The 14,966-nt window shown below is 33.2% G+C and overlaps 2 protein-coding genes and 1 long non-coding RNA gene across 3 annotated transcripts; all 3 read left to right on the top strand.

Moving 5' to 3' along the window:
* The first annotated feature begins 225 nt into the window (after positions 1–225).
* Positions 226–3,580, top strand: LOC143565787 (NADH dehydrogenase [ubiquinone] flavoprotein 2, mitochondrial). Its single transcript, XM_077052652.1, has 10 exons — positions 226–404; positions 484–516; positions 601–666; positions 1,495–1,611; positions 2,400–2,477; positions 2,558–2,663; positions 2,792–2,838; positions 3,095–3,172; positions 3,253–3,318; positions 3,422–3,580. The coding sequence occupies exons 1-10, from the start codon at positions 339–341 to the stop codon at positions 3,527–3,529; spliced, it is 765 nt and encodes a 254-aa protein (XP_076908767.1). The 5' UTR covers positions 226–338; the 3' UTR covers positions 3,530–3,580.
* Positions 3,581–7,663: 4,083 nt separating this feature from the next.
* LOC143565786 (uncharacterized) lies at positions 7,664–8,103 on the top strand. The gene is made up of 3 exons (XR_013141130.1): positions 7,664–7,742; positions 7,823–7,927; positions 8,056–8,103. It is a non-coding gene; the product is annotated as an uncharacterized LOC143565786 (long non-coding RNA).
* Positions 8,104–8,745: 642 nt separating this feature from the next.
* Positions 8,746–12,281, top strand: LOC143565784 (tryptophan synthase alpha chain, chloroplastic-like). Its single transcript, XM_077052651.1, has 9 exons — positions 8,746–8,838; positions 9,661–9,807; positions 9,901–9,966; positions 10,041–10,149; positions 10,258–10,334; positions 10,433–10,510; positions 10,617–10,694; positions 10,809–10,868; positions 12,034–12,281. The coding sequence occupies exons 1-9, from the start codon at positions 8,764–8,766 to the stop codon at positions 12,166–12,168; spliced, it is 825 nt and encodes a 274-aa protein (XP_076908766.1). The 5' UTR covers positions 8,746–8,763; the 3' UTR covers positions 12,169–12,281.
* The last annotated feature ends 2,685 nt before the right edge of the window (positions 12,282–14,966 follow it).

Raw genomic sequence — 14,966 nt, 5'->3', positions numbered from 1 at the left:
AGAAACTAGTTAGCTGCAATAGACAAATATAATCAGTGTTAATAATGTTGAATAATTTCAAAGAGTAATAAGGTTAACCGGCTTTAAACCTAACCTAACTGGTAACAAAGGTTACTTTATCTCCACTAAAAAACGGGGTTACGGTTAATAACCCATATTTTCAAAACCGGGTACTCTTTTAATACGAAACATTTAGCCCAACCCAAGCCCAATAACTTTCACTACCCAAATCAGACCACGTGGAAACCACGAGTACAAACGTCGTCACGATGCGTAGACGTTAAAAATCCATCCCCAATTTGTTCGCCGTCAGTCAGTCACACCACCGGACCTCAAAAATGTTGGCCCGATTGGCATCCAAACGTCTGGCCGAGATCCGCCAAGCCGTCCGTCAGTTCCCTCAGGTCTCTTTTACTTTCAATTTTATATTAATCACATTAATTTACTCTTCATAATTTGAAATCTATTAATTTGTGTTTTTAGACAACTCGATCGTTATCTACTGCCCTAAACTATGTAAGTCTTAAATTGATCTGTCCGTTTCATGTTTTAATTTCATTTTCTAATGTTTTATGGATTTGGTGATGATTGTGCGTGTAGCACCTTGATTCTCCCGATAATAAGCCTGATCTGCCATGGGAATTCAGTGAAGCTAATAAATCCAAGGTCAGTTGCCACCGTATGCTCTTATTATTCGGATTTTACGGCTTATTGTTAACAAGGAATTAGGGATATTGAGAAACTGAATTTGCCCTAGATAGAAAGTTCTAAAAAACATGTTATTTTTTGTGGAGCTAGTTTTTAGCTTAGTTGAGTATGCCGATATTGTAGGATGATATAAGCATAAGAATCAAGTTAGACTGCTTGATATTTTATATCTGATTTGCTCAAATTTTAGTTCATTTGGTATGTATGAAATAGATTTATGCAAATGAAACTGTTAACATAGTTGTTAAAAGCCCGTGCTTCTTGCGCCTAGGCTTATTTTTCAGGCGAGGGCCCATTATATGAGCTTTATTTTCACGTTTTGAAGTTCACGACACCTCTATTGATATTTGGCGGCTCAAGAACAATGATCATTTGATCCTTTACGACTTTTTACTTTTTTGAATTTTGGCTTTCATGTTTTGAGCATTTTGGTATTTGAACTTTTGGTACTTCACTTTCAAAATTTTTGTATTCAAGTTTTGGAATTACATTTGAATCTTGGCTCTTTAAGAACTTTTGATACTACTAATTAGATGATATTAAATGTTATATAATAGCTTTTGTATATTTTATTTGAAGAATAGATTATTTTCCTAATACATAATATATTTTAATATTTTATTTAAGTGTACTTTTGATAACTATGCGCCTTTGATAACTATGTTTGTTAACTTAGGAAGAATTATGCACATGAATGTAAGGTACTGATTGAAGCTATGGCTCTGTATTTGTCTTGATTAAAAGTGTATGTTATCTTGAATTCTAGGGTTTATTTGCTACATGCAGGTGAAGGAGATACTGTCTCATTATCCATCAAATTACAAGCAATCAGCAGTCATTCCTCTGCTGGATCTTGCACAACAGCAGCATGGAGGGTGGCTTCCAGTTTCAGCAATGAACGCAGTATGTTGTTACCATGAATGTTGATTTTTCAATTAACTAGCGATAACATATATATATATATATACATATATATATATGTATATATATATATATTGGTGTTTACCCTACGATGCACCGAAACGCCAACTGATGTGGAGTCGCCGTCCCAGGGACGCGCCGGGGACGGGAAACGCCGCCGAAACGTTTCCCGGCCGTTTCAGAAAATTGGGTACGGCGTGCTCAAAGTTTCCGAAACGTTTCCTATAATATTTAGGGTTTTATCTTCTCGTTACAACTTACACATTCAATATTCATCACTCATCATTCAAATAGCGAGCTTGTAGCAAATTCCGGTGGAGATTCCGGCGCCGGAGCAGTAGGAAGAAGGAAGAAGATACAGTGTGACGGCTGTTAACTTATTTTAGGTTTTTAGGTTTAAATTAAGTTTAGGTTTTTTTAACATTTAACCCCTTTATCTTTTACTTATATGCATCTAATCTCTAAAACTTTTAAAATTTACATAAAAGGTGTTTTTTTAATCTAGTCTCTCTAGGTTTGTATTTCATTTATAACCCTAGATTTAACTAACGTATTCAATTCTTAAAACAAATATATATATTTTTTGGACTTTGTTTAATATATTTGTATTTTTTTTATATTTTTTTTGCCGTACCGTTGCCGTACCCGTATCTTGGATTTTTGATTTTTGCCGTTTCCCGTACCCGTAACGTCCCCGTATCCTGGTCCCGTACCCGTTCCCGTGCTACTTAGGTGTTTACACTAATGTTACAATCTGGTGCATTCTAAAGGTGGCTAAAGTGATAGAAGTTGCTCCTATTCGTGTGTATGAGGTTGCAACATTTTATTCAATGTTCAACAGATCCAAGGTAAGTATTCAAAACCATGTTTTGACAGTTTTTCTTTTCTATCTGGATATATAATTTAAATTAGTGAAACGGTTTTTCAGGTTGGAAAATACCATCTTTTGGTATGTGGAACAACTCCTTGTATGATCCGTGGGTCACGAGATATTGAAGATGCGTTATTGAAGCATTTGGGAGTTAAACGGAACGGTTAGTTTTTTTTTATTTGCAGCCCTTTGGAAATCCTTTTGTCTATTTTTAAAAGCCAACCTTTTCAGCATTTAAGCATTTATCATGTGGATTCTAAAGATACTGTCTTTTTGTTTATGACATGCCAGAGGTAACAAAAGATGGATTATTCTCTGTTGGAGAAATGGAATGCATGGTGAGTCAGCATTTTCCATGTTTTGCACATGCCAAAAAGTCAATGTTTTGTGTTTTATGATAGATGAGTGAACTGGTTGGGTGGTTAAGAAGTTGCCTGAATTTAAACCTCAACCTAAATTATTTCTCTAGATAAATTGGATTATAATTATTAGTTATTAGCTATAGTTTTTGGTATGATATTATTAATATTGTGTTGTTATGTTCTCTTTAACTTTTTGAGAATGGATGGCTTTTGTTTGTTTTACTATATGCAGGGTTGTTGTGTAAATGCTCCTATGATTACCGTGGCAGATTATTCAAATGGATCTGAAGGATATACGTATAACTACTATGTAGGCATATTTAACCATTTTTCTATATTTGTGTTATTTTTTTAAACCACCAGATAAATTTTGTTTTTGTAAATAAACAGGAAGATGTGACACCAAAGAGAGTTGTGGTGATAGTCGAGGCTCTTAGACGTGGAGAGAAGCCACCGGTAATTATTTATGAAATTTAAACAGATTAAATGTGGCGTGTCAGCTCAACATTTGACTCGTTTCGTTACCAACCTTGTTTACATTATTGTTTTGTTTTGGCAGCGTGGCACACAGAACCCACAACGGATCAACTGTGGGCCCGAAGGTGGGAATACTACGTTGTTGGGTGAGCCCAAACCGCCTCCATGTCGTGACCTGGATGCATGCTAAGACGAGCTTTTTTCGCGTTAAATGTTTATTTTTCTAATAATTTGTCGGTCTGAGGCGTTGATCGTTGTACTGAAATGTGTAACATAACTCCGTCTTTTTGGATTTACTTGTTGCAAAACATAGAACGATTTTTGGATGTTGAATTTGGCAAACTGTTGATGTAATGCATGTTCTTATGGTATATGTATGGAATGAACGGTCCTGATGCGTTTATTAAGTTTTGCTTTATTTAGTTTTAAGTAGGATAGGTTTTGTGACAAAACTTTTGTCATTTAAAAGGGTTATGGCATAGCTTGTTGCCCCGCTTATCTGCGTTGTATTTCAACCATCATCCTTTATATATAAATTCTTCTTTGAGTTCTTTTTATCGAAAATGAAGTGATATCAATGGAAACAGAAACAATAACTTATACCAACAGTTTAACAAGTACTAACTAGTACTTTACCCGTCTTTGGGGGGGGGGGGGGGGGTTGGTTCAGATGAATGAGATGTCACCCATTAACATGCTCCAAAAACTGATCCAAAATTAGACACGAATCCTTGCAAGTTGCACTATCAATAATCACAATTAAATCGTAAAATTGTACAAATAAGAACCTTAGAAGTACGAATGATAGGTTGATACCATCAGCAAAGTTTCTATAGAAAAAATAAGTATGATGAATACAGAACCTGATAATCATTTTTCTTGCCCTATAACTGTCGTCCTTGGACTTTTAAAGCCAAACAACCATTGTACTACTTTGACTTTTAAAGTCATACACACGAAACACAAAATAAAATGCTCATTGTAAGCTGTGACAAGCAACAAACATCTATTCATAAGAAATTTCATGCTTCGCGTCCTTGATGCCTCGTGTCATGCAGTGCTACATTATAATAACACAAACAAAACTTTCCCTACATTCTAAAAGAAAACAATATTTGTTTATCAAGTTCAATTTTTTTTCTCCGATGATCTAATTTCACTTAATTTTCGTATAAGAACAACCAATTAGCATTAGCGTCACAGTTAATAAAAACCAAATTGTGAACTATCGTAAACATATTAACCCAAAAAGTGGTCAAATCTATTAACTGATTCTTGCAAGTTTTTCAAAACGTCAAAGCATAACTTCTAAAGAAAGAAGAAAACTATATGTTTGCCATAAATGTTGTGTTTTTTTTTGAAACAAAAAGGTGTATGTGTAGGTTGTATGTATCCTTTTCAGTTGAATAAAATTTTGATTATTTAAAAATAGAAAAGGGAACTTGATTAGAAAAAGATCTTACTCTATAAATCTCAATCTAGAGTATCCTACGCAACTGCTATAATAAATATAGCTACAAAATATAAATAATATTATTGTTGGTTCAAAATTTCATTAGCTTGTTGAAGAGAATGTTTTGATGAGTGACAAAAATCAATCCATAAAGAGATCTTAAAATAAGATATCTAAAGACAAAAGTATTAAATGAAAAATGTGACCTTAAAGTAATGGTGGAGAAGGAACTGGGTAGCCATTCCCTTAAGCATAACTGATGCTGCTACAGTCAAGTCAACAGAAGAAAGGACATGTGCAACTTTATATGTGGGAAGTACCTGCTCTTCAGCCTATGCTTCCACTGGACCCCCCCCCCCCCCCCCCACACACACACACAACAACAACATCTGCAACTTGCTGCTTGGTTACTCTCGTGCCAACTGTTACGGTTCCCACTGCTTCCATGCTATCACATAGAATAAAATAAATTTATATACTTAAACTTGCATGAATATTAACTTGAGATCCCATAGTATTAGTTCATCCATCTACAAAAGTCTCACTCAATAAAATAAAAAATAAACACAGTTCATAATGGCAATATTAGCAGGGGCAATTTTAACTAATTTATATACAAATGAGTTGATTAGGGTTACTTTACTTCTAAAGAAACATATTTGTTGAACTCGAATCGTTTCAACTCAAACATTATTTTGAAATTTGAATATAACTTGTTTTAACCCAAACATATTTTTTAGTAGAACAGGTTTTAACATGTACATATTTTAAGCAGAACCTGTTTTGACCTAAGCCAAATTGGACCTATTTAAAATTAGCGCATTTGGACCTGAACCTGTTTTGATTCATTACCCAACCCGAGCCTATTTTGTATATTGTATAGAGCTTGATTTAACCCGAGCCAAATTGAACCCATTTTAGATCAGCCAGTCCTGACCCAAACCCGTTCTGACCCGTTACCCAACCCGACCGAACTTGTTCTAAAGCACTTGTGACCTTCAAATTAATAACTTGAAGTTTGTTAAATGCAGGAGTGCCTTGGTGGATTTAAGTGGCCCATTTTGACCCGAACCAATTTGGTTTATTTAAGTGGCCCGTCTTGACCCAAATCGATTTAATCTTTTTAAAGTGGCCCATTTTTATACGCAGATGTTCGCCTCAATGGACCTTGCAATTACAAAGCCATGACAACTCACGCCTCAATGAACTCAACATGTAATAACAATCCTTTTCAATTACAATAGCCAAATTTAATGCTTCATTTTGCAAATTTTTTTTTTATTTTTTGTTTTTTCAGAAGAACGGCAGTGTACCCTTGTTCTGCAATGGAATCAAAATCATGAAATCAAATCAAATCAAAACAATATAATATGCATGAGGAAACCTAAAGTATAATTGAATCCCATATATATATATATACTTGAAGCAAAAAATCTCCAAATTTCTCTTGGAATCGATAGCCATATTCTTTTCTTTTAAGACGAAACGCTCCAAACTCACAACTTTTGGACTGATTAAGACAATGACTTAATCTAACCATCACTAGAACCACAGTAATCGTCATAATTTATTTACAAATAATATGTTGAAAGAGATGACATACCAGCAAGGAACTCGCCTTGTGAATCACCGGCGGAGAGCGCAAAGACCATCTAAAAGCACTGATAATTCTTAATTCTCTCTTGTCAGCCAGCAGAAGGTTGAAGAAAAGAAGAGGACAAAATATCGATCTCTTGTTGGTTGGTATATAAAGGGAGAGAAAGAAGGGGATGAACCCTAAACACGCGATGAAAATGCCATAACAACCGTATCCAAGGGCTCAGAATCAATTATCAGACCGTTTAATATTCAATATTGGATGTCCTTATCAAACGGTTATTATTCAATCTTGAATTTATATCGGATTGTAACTTACTCTATGATAACCTATTAATATAATTTTCATAATCATTATTGTCACAAGCAAGTCTACATCGGTAATCATGTATATATACTTGATTTCCATCCGATTTTATTTTCAGAAGAAAAGTATGTTTTCTTGTTATTTGTTACTAATGAAATTGAGTGTGGATAAAGTCTATGTGAGTGCTATTGTTCTTGCATAAATTATCCGTATAAACGTATGGATTGTTGTCAGAGAATAGTTATGGTTGGATTTTTTTTTTTAATATAATTTGCTACCTTTTTCTTGGTAAGGTTTGTGTTATCCTCCAAAAGTTAAATAACTAATGTTCTTGTCCTGAATATGCTATTTAATTTATATTATCTTCCATTTAAAGAAAATGAAAATAAAATATCTCCCAACGCTAGAAAAGTAAACATGATTATATATAACATATAAATTTTCGGTCAAACCATTTGATCCAAAATTTAGTTTTTTTCCAACCTTTTCTGTTCTTTTTATTTAATGTGTAGATTTGTTTTACATTTTTTTAAGTTAAAGAATTGAAGTCATTAAGCCGTTTTACATTTATATGCTTTCTTTCGAGTTTTCTTTTTTAACTGCAACGGAATTGTATTACAAACAACCGAAAATGATTAGAAAAAACCTAACCAAATTCAACTGAGTTGCATGTATAAAATTGAAGTTTTCATCCGCTCCATCTCGTTAATATAATTTTGCTATTTCTATTACGAATCTAAAAATAAAAATAATGGTTTTAGATTTCTTTTATGGGTCATTAGCTCAAAATACAGCTTCATTCCCGGAATTCCTAATTCTTTAAGGTTTTTGACAAATTTTTAGTCTTTTTAAATTTACTTTTGTAAACTTATGGATAAGATAAGCCGTTTCCGAGAATCCCTTAAAACTTCAGGGCTCGGAAAGAGCATAAAAAAAGGTTTCTGAGATCAAGTTTTTAACTATGTAAAGGTGGCTAAAGTGATAGAAGTTGCTCCTATTCGTGTGTATGAGGTTGCAACATTTTATTCAATGTTCAACAGATCCAAGGTAAGTATTCAAAACCATGTTTTGACAGTTTTTCTTTTCTATCTGGATATATAATTTAAATTAGGGAAACGGTTTTTCAGGTTGGAAAATACCATCTTTTGGTATGTGGAACAATCCTTGTATGATCCGTGGGTCACGAGATATTGAAGATGCATTATTGAAGCATTTGGGAGTTAAACGGAACGGTTAGTTTTTTTTTATTTGCAGCCCTTTGGAAATTCTTTTGTCTATTTTTAAAAGCCAACCTTTTCAGCATTTAAGCATTTATCATGTGGATTCTAAAGATACTGTCTTTTTGTTTATGACATGCCAGAGGTAACAAAAGATGGATTATTCTCTGTTGGAGAAATGGAATGCATGGTGAGTCAGCATTTTCCATGTTTTGCACATGCCAAAAAGTCAATGTTTTGTGTTTTATGATAGATGAGTGAACTGGTTGGGTGGTTAAGAAGTTGCCTGAATTTAAACCTCAACCTAAATTATTTCTCTAGATAAACTACTACTGTTTTCATTGCAAAAAAAAGTAAAATTTTAAAATTATGTTTTAAAACAAAATTACTTATAAAAATACGATTTTTTTTAAACAATTATGGGTCACTCCTTGAATAGGAATTTAATTTGAATCTCACCTAACAAACAAATTTTGTAACGTACCATACCAATATGGAAGAAGATAAGTATGAATGTGAACACTTAGATTTGACGACAGCTTTGCTTATTTGAGTCTTGTAACAATAATAACAAATCCCACCCAAAGTAGAAACCAATTAACTTTATGTCACCTATATAAACAAACCCCTTTTACTACCAAACCAAGCCGCAAAATAATAATATCAGAATCAAGAAGATGCACGCAGCTGTCCATGGGTGCTACCAAATCATCATCATTACTCCACCCGCAACAACACACTCACACTCACACTCACACTCACACTCACACTCTCTCTTTCGCCTTCATTCTCCTCCAACCTCCATTCATTTCCCTCTCAAATCAAAATCAAAATCAATCTTCAACTCTCCAATGGCCACTCTCGCCGTGGTCTCATCCACCCTCGGACTATCCGACACCTTCTCCAAACTCAAACATGACGGAAAAGTAAGTAACTTTATTATTTGGGTTAGGCTTTTCTTTTCAATCTCTCCGATGCTTCGTTTCTCGTTTGTTAATCCGATTGATTATTATTATTATTACTATTACTATTACTATTATGAGTTACTATTAATGTTTCTGTGGTTCTCGATTGCAATGTGGTTAGAATTAGGGCTTTAAACTTTTGAAATTGGGGGTTTTTAATTATCTATTTGGATGTATCATTTCAAAGTGATTATTATTAAGAATATAGGAGCAAATAGTAAGTAATCAGATAATTGTGGTTACGCTGTTTTACATCTATCATTGACTTGTGTGGCGTTGACTTTTGACTGTCTCCAAATAATCATACTTATACACAAATCCAAACATGTATCATTAACTTGGTTAGGCTCTACTGTATTGTATTGATCTTTCGTAACAAGGGTCAGATGTAATTGCAAAAGTATATTTTCAGTAACATGTAAAGTTATGCACATAAACTCATTGATTTTTCATAAAACGGTCAAACTTAATCGAACAGGTATGTTTTCAGTCATTTCTGCATAAACTTATTGATCTTTCGTTAAAGGGTCAAATGCAATTGGAAAATTATATTTTCATTAATATATAGTTTTATTTCTATAAAAATGATCTTGGAGGCTTATGCATCATCACTTTGGGTGACTTTTCACTTGTGAAACCTTGTTGACCCATTCTCTTTCAGATGTTTCTAATTTTATTATTATGCCAGTTTGGCTTGTTAAACATAACCCAATTCGACCTGTTTATTAAGGGTCAAAATTGCCACCTGTAAACTGTTCTTACAAACTTCTGTGTGTTTCAAAGGTAGCATTCATACCCTATATTACTGCTGGCGATCCCGATTTATCAACAACCGCAGAAGCATTGAAAATACTCGACACTTGTGGATCGGATATTATTGAATTAGGAGTTCCATATTCTGACCCATTAGCTGATGGACCCGTTATTCAGGTTAAATGCATCATTTTGTTAAATAATCTTTAATTACTAAGCATTTTTCCAAACCTACATTATTCATATTTATTTTTCTATTTCTTCATGCAGGCTGCAGCCACACGAGCATTAGCAAGAGGCACAAATCTTGATTCCATTCTTGATATGTTAAAACAGGTACCCTTTATTGAACATGATTGTTTGTAACTTTTTTATAATTGTTTTGTATTAATAATTTTAACTCTATTTAGGTGATACCACAACTATCGTGTCCGATTGCTTTGTTTACTTATTACAACCCAATTCTTAAACGTGGAGTGGAGAAGTTTATGATTACTGTGAAAGAAGTTGGAGTCCATGGTAACTTATAATAAGCTAGATAACACTTGATTTTAACTCTATATATAGATAATAGTCAATGATTTCTTTGTGGTTTGACCAGTCAACTGTGTGTGTGTGTGTGTTTAGGACTTGTGGTGCCAGATGTTCCTCTGGAAGAAACCGAGCTTTTAAGACAAGAAGCTTCCAAACATAACATCGAGTTGGTAGGTTACATAATAATATTTATTAATTTTTTATTTTTATACACTATATGTAAAATATATAATGTATATTAGGTTACTAAATTTCGTTATATGTTAAGGTGTTGTTAACAACGCCTACTACTCCAAGAGAACGAATGAAAGCAATTGTTGAAGCTACCGAGGGATATTTGTACCTTGTAAGTTTCATTAATTTTGTTTAAGCAATTTTATTATTCAAATTTAAATGCTATAAATTTCTTTTTATAGTGACATTGTGATAAAACTTTTAAAAATGTAATATAGGTGAGTTCTATTGGAGTGACGGGAGCTCGTGCTTCGATAAGCGGGAAAGTTCAGTCTCTTCTGCAGGAAATTAAAGCGGTTTGTTCTGTTTAGACTATTAACTGTATTTTATATTTAAATAATAAGATGAAAAATAATATATTGGGTGGCTGAATTATCTGTTTAATATAATATATTTGCTTGATCCGACAGGAATCGAGTAAGCCTGTGGCTGTTGGATTTGGCATTTCTACACCCGAGCATGTGAAACAGGTTAGTCAACCCAAACGGGTCTTGTTTTGATTGAACTATTTAACTAGTTTAATGATACAGATTAACCTGTTTATTACAGCTCACCATCCCGTTTAGCACGTTTAAAATTTAATAATGACTTGTTTAAACCCCGTCAACCCATTTGGCTTGATTAGATAAACGGGTTAAACGTGTCGTGAAGTGTTATAAGATTTTAAATGTTTGGGTTGGTTGGTTTAGCGATGTTAAATGGGTCATGTTTGCAGGTTGGTGGGTCCAACCTGACACTAAGTCGAAAATTTTTTACCCGAATCCGAACTCGACCCAAATCCAAAAATCATGTCAGCGATGCAACGTTAACCCGACATGACGTATGTATCTGTGGGTTGGCACGAATGCAACCCGTTTGACCTGAAAGTTTTACTTTTTCTTTTTTTGTTTTTGTTTACCCAAACTTTAAATTTACATGTTTACAACAAAAAATGCTAATTTATATAAACAATTACATTTTAATTTGTCATAAGGGGTAGCGGCGCAGCTTGTTGCCCGCTTACCTTCTGTTTCGATGTAATCTAAACATTTAATAATTTATAATATGATTAGTACTACGATTATAGTATATTTTAATGCAGATGTGGGCATTGTGCATACAATGATACAAAGTAACACGAACCATTTTATTGTAAAATTTTATGTCAATTTCCATTTTAGTTTTAATTTGTCATAAGATACCCAATCAATTAATTTATTACAAAAATACATTTGAAAAAAATAAATGGGTTATACGGGTCAACCTGTGAGCCTGTCGGGTTGACACAAACACAACCCATTTAACTAAAAGTATTCGACTGAAAACTAACCCGAACTCTTTTATATAAAACCGAAACCCGTGAATCTCGTGTTAGTTTTGTGTTGTGCTAGAAAAAAAATAAGCATATGGGCCATGTTCATGCTTGATCGTTCAACCCACAAGCCCGGCACGACTCGATTGACACCCCTAAAAGTAGGTGGCTTGGATAATGGGTCAAAGCGGGTCAACTTTGTAGGTCGGGTTGGTTGGAAGTTGGAACGATCATAGCAATGTACTATTGAATTAATTAATCCTATAACATATAAAAAGGATGCGGTGCCACGTCAGCATCGAGATGGTATATTTTTTGGGTTTAATTGTTGGTTATGCATGCAGATGGCTGAATGGGGAGCTGATGGGGTGATAGTGGGCAGTGCGGTGGTCAAAATATTAGGTGACGCAATGTCTCCTGAAGAAGGCCTTAAAAAGCTAGAAGAATTCACAAAATCCTTAAAATCTGCATTGATTTGATAGCAACACAACTTCAAATGAATCTTTTGTTATATTTTTAATCAGATTTTGTCTGATCTTAAATAATTATTGAATTTTGTTGGGCATTTCTGTTATGGAAGTTGAAAATGATGGAAATTGGGTAGTTTATATAAATCTCCCAATCACCAACTACTCTGCAACTTTGGCTGTTCTCTGGTTTTGGTTTAGGTTCTATTGGTTTGAATTTTCAGGTAGAAACTGAAAACCGAACCGAAATCTAAACTATAATGCAGTTAGGTTTGTGTTTTAAATCGATAACCTGAAGTTTCACAAGATGGAATCAAAATGAGTTTTGTAGAACCAAATATTTGATTACTTATTTTGGATTTGGTTTAAAAAGAGAATGAAAACTGAATACATAGTTTAGTCGGTTTTTAAATAGGGTTAGACTAATCGTATCCTATTTTTTACATGTCATACACCCTCCTCTAAAAATTCAAATAAAAAACTATCATATTCCACTGTTGAAAAAATCATGAACTTTTATAAGGCTTTTAAAAGGTTTTCATAATAAAAGGAAAGTTTCAAAACACCTAAATATTTAAAAAAGTTGATTACGTGTTTTAAATATGGTATTATCAAAATTTATTAATATAAATGTTTCTTTTCATTCTTTTATCTCAGTTATCCTTTTAGCTAGGCAGTAAATTAATTTGTAACCAACCCTTAAACGCTACATTTAAGGGTTTAAGGGTAATCAACTTTTTTAAATATTCCATGAAAATGTGGCAAAGCCGGAGAAAACCGATACACTAAGAATACAGGAGTTCTTACATGTTCACATGTTGGGAAAGTTTAAAAGATAACTTAATACATGCAATATACACTGATACACTAAGAATTGTAGTTGTTATTTGAATTTCTTTTGAATGAATAGATGGTCATTAGTTTACATAAATCATCACTATAACAAGCTGCTAAATTAAACTTAACAGCTTATTAATAACAATGATGATAATATTAAAAATAATAATAATATTTCAAATAGTTTTAATAAATATAAAAGACTAACAAAAAAAAAACTTAAGTTATCGATTCAACATAACACGAGGAGATATTAAATAGAAAAAACAGGTTGGAGGTGATCATTTGTTAAATACGAACGTTTAGAGTAAAAAACAAGGTTAGACTAAACGTACCTCATCTCCTGCTCATCATGTATACTCTTCCGAAAAATCAAATAAAAAGCGGTCATATCTTCTTGAAAAAATCATCATTTTTTATAAATAAAAAAAAGTTCCAAAACATCTAATGTTAAAAATTAAAAAAAGGTTGTTTACGTACTTTAAAAAGGGTATTTTTAAATTTAATTAACATAAATGTTTTTTTTCCTAGTATCCTCCAATTAGCTAGTTATTAATGAATTAATGTGTAAACCCCTTTAACGCTACATTTATACATACACTATCATTTTTTGCTAAATATGTTATAATGTAATATACGAAAATTTGAAATAATAAAATATTAAACGTTGAACGTCGATTATTAAAATAGTTAATACTTTGTAGTGTCGATAGAACGTTAATAATCGAACACTTAAGATATGAATACTGGTTTATTAGCTAATAGTAATAATAATAAGTTGGGTTACTCTATTCTTTTATAACTAAGTAGAGGTTTTAATCTATAAATTATATAACTAGTTATATTTTAGAAGCTTAAACGTGTTTGAGTATTTACTAAGACGAGTATATCATAATACGTTATGTCCGTCACGGGAAAATCAACGTATCCGCCAAAGTAGTTATGTTAATACATCTAATTCGAATTGTAATCAAATTATAGGTTATCGTACGACGTGCGCACACTTAGATTTAATTGATTGTGCTTTACTTGCTCAGTGACTATTAAGGTACGGTTTCTGTTTTGGTTTACTCATAGTATAAATATTATTCCATTTTATACTCGGTTTCCGTCACTTTGTAGTGCGGAGTTTTCGTTAGCTTTCAGTTACAGTTTTAGTTCGGTTTATTTGTTATGTTTTATATTTATTTTTGTAGCATGCAATAAATTATATATTTTGTACTCGTTATTGCATGTCCCGTTAGTAGCATTTTGTTGCATATTTATATGACATTAGTTTTTGTACTCTGTCACCCGAGCATGTCTGAAATGTCGTATGGGCGTCAACGGCATGCACTTATCGTGACAATGCGTAATAAAAGTTCACAGCATCTCTAGCTTGTGCTTGTGTAGCACTTTGGCCCCTAGAGGCGTATAGATTGATCTTAGCTCTGAGTTTGCGTTTGTTGTGTGGAGATGGAATAATGGGTGTACGTCAAGCTCACCGTCTCATAGGTGCATGGACTAGCTAGCTGTGTACCGGTCTGTTCTGTTTAGGCTCATGGGTGCTTCCTTCTCACGTGACTTTTGAGTTCTTGATATGTGTAGTCACGTGGTTTGATGTGTGTATATGTTCTGATATGTTTCTGTGTGCGTTTGATTTTGTTTTGACCAAGTATCGGATTATGCGTCAGTTTATGTGTAGTATTTTTGTCAGTAAAAAGTTGGTTTCGAGTTTGAAGCAAAGTTCTTAGACTTACTTTTCCTTAGCCTGTCCTTACCTATACTATTGTTCTTTCCATTACTGGGCAATTTTTGGCTCAGCCGTATTTTTTTTATTGTGTTTTTCCTATTTGTTTACTGGTAATCCGGGAAATCGGAGAAGTTAGTGATGAGAGAGACTAATGAAGTTCAAGATTTTAAAAGTTAATTCATTGTGATTTAATAATATGACTTAGGTTGCTTTGAGTTATTGTAACTTGGATTGTGGCTTT

The sequence above is a fragment of the Bidens hawaiensis genome, unplaced genomic scaffold, assembly GCF_021521415.1.
Source record: "Bidens hawaiensis isolate Kalapana, Puna unplaced genomic scaffold, B.hawaiensis_p1.1 tig00022524_1, whole genome shotgun sequence".
NCBI lineage: Eukaryota > Viridiplantae > Streptophyta > Magnoliopsida > Asterales > Asteraceae > Bidens > Bidens hawaiensis.
The sequence above is the reverse complement of the archived record's forward strand: the minus strand, read 5'-3'. Positions and strand labels throughout refer to the sequence as shown.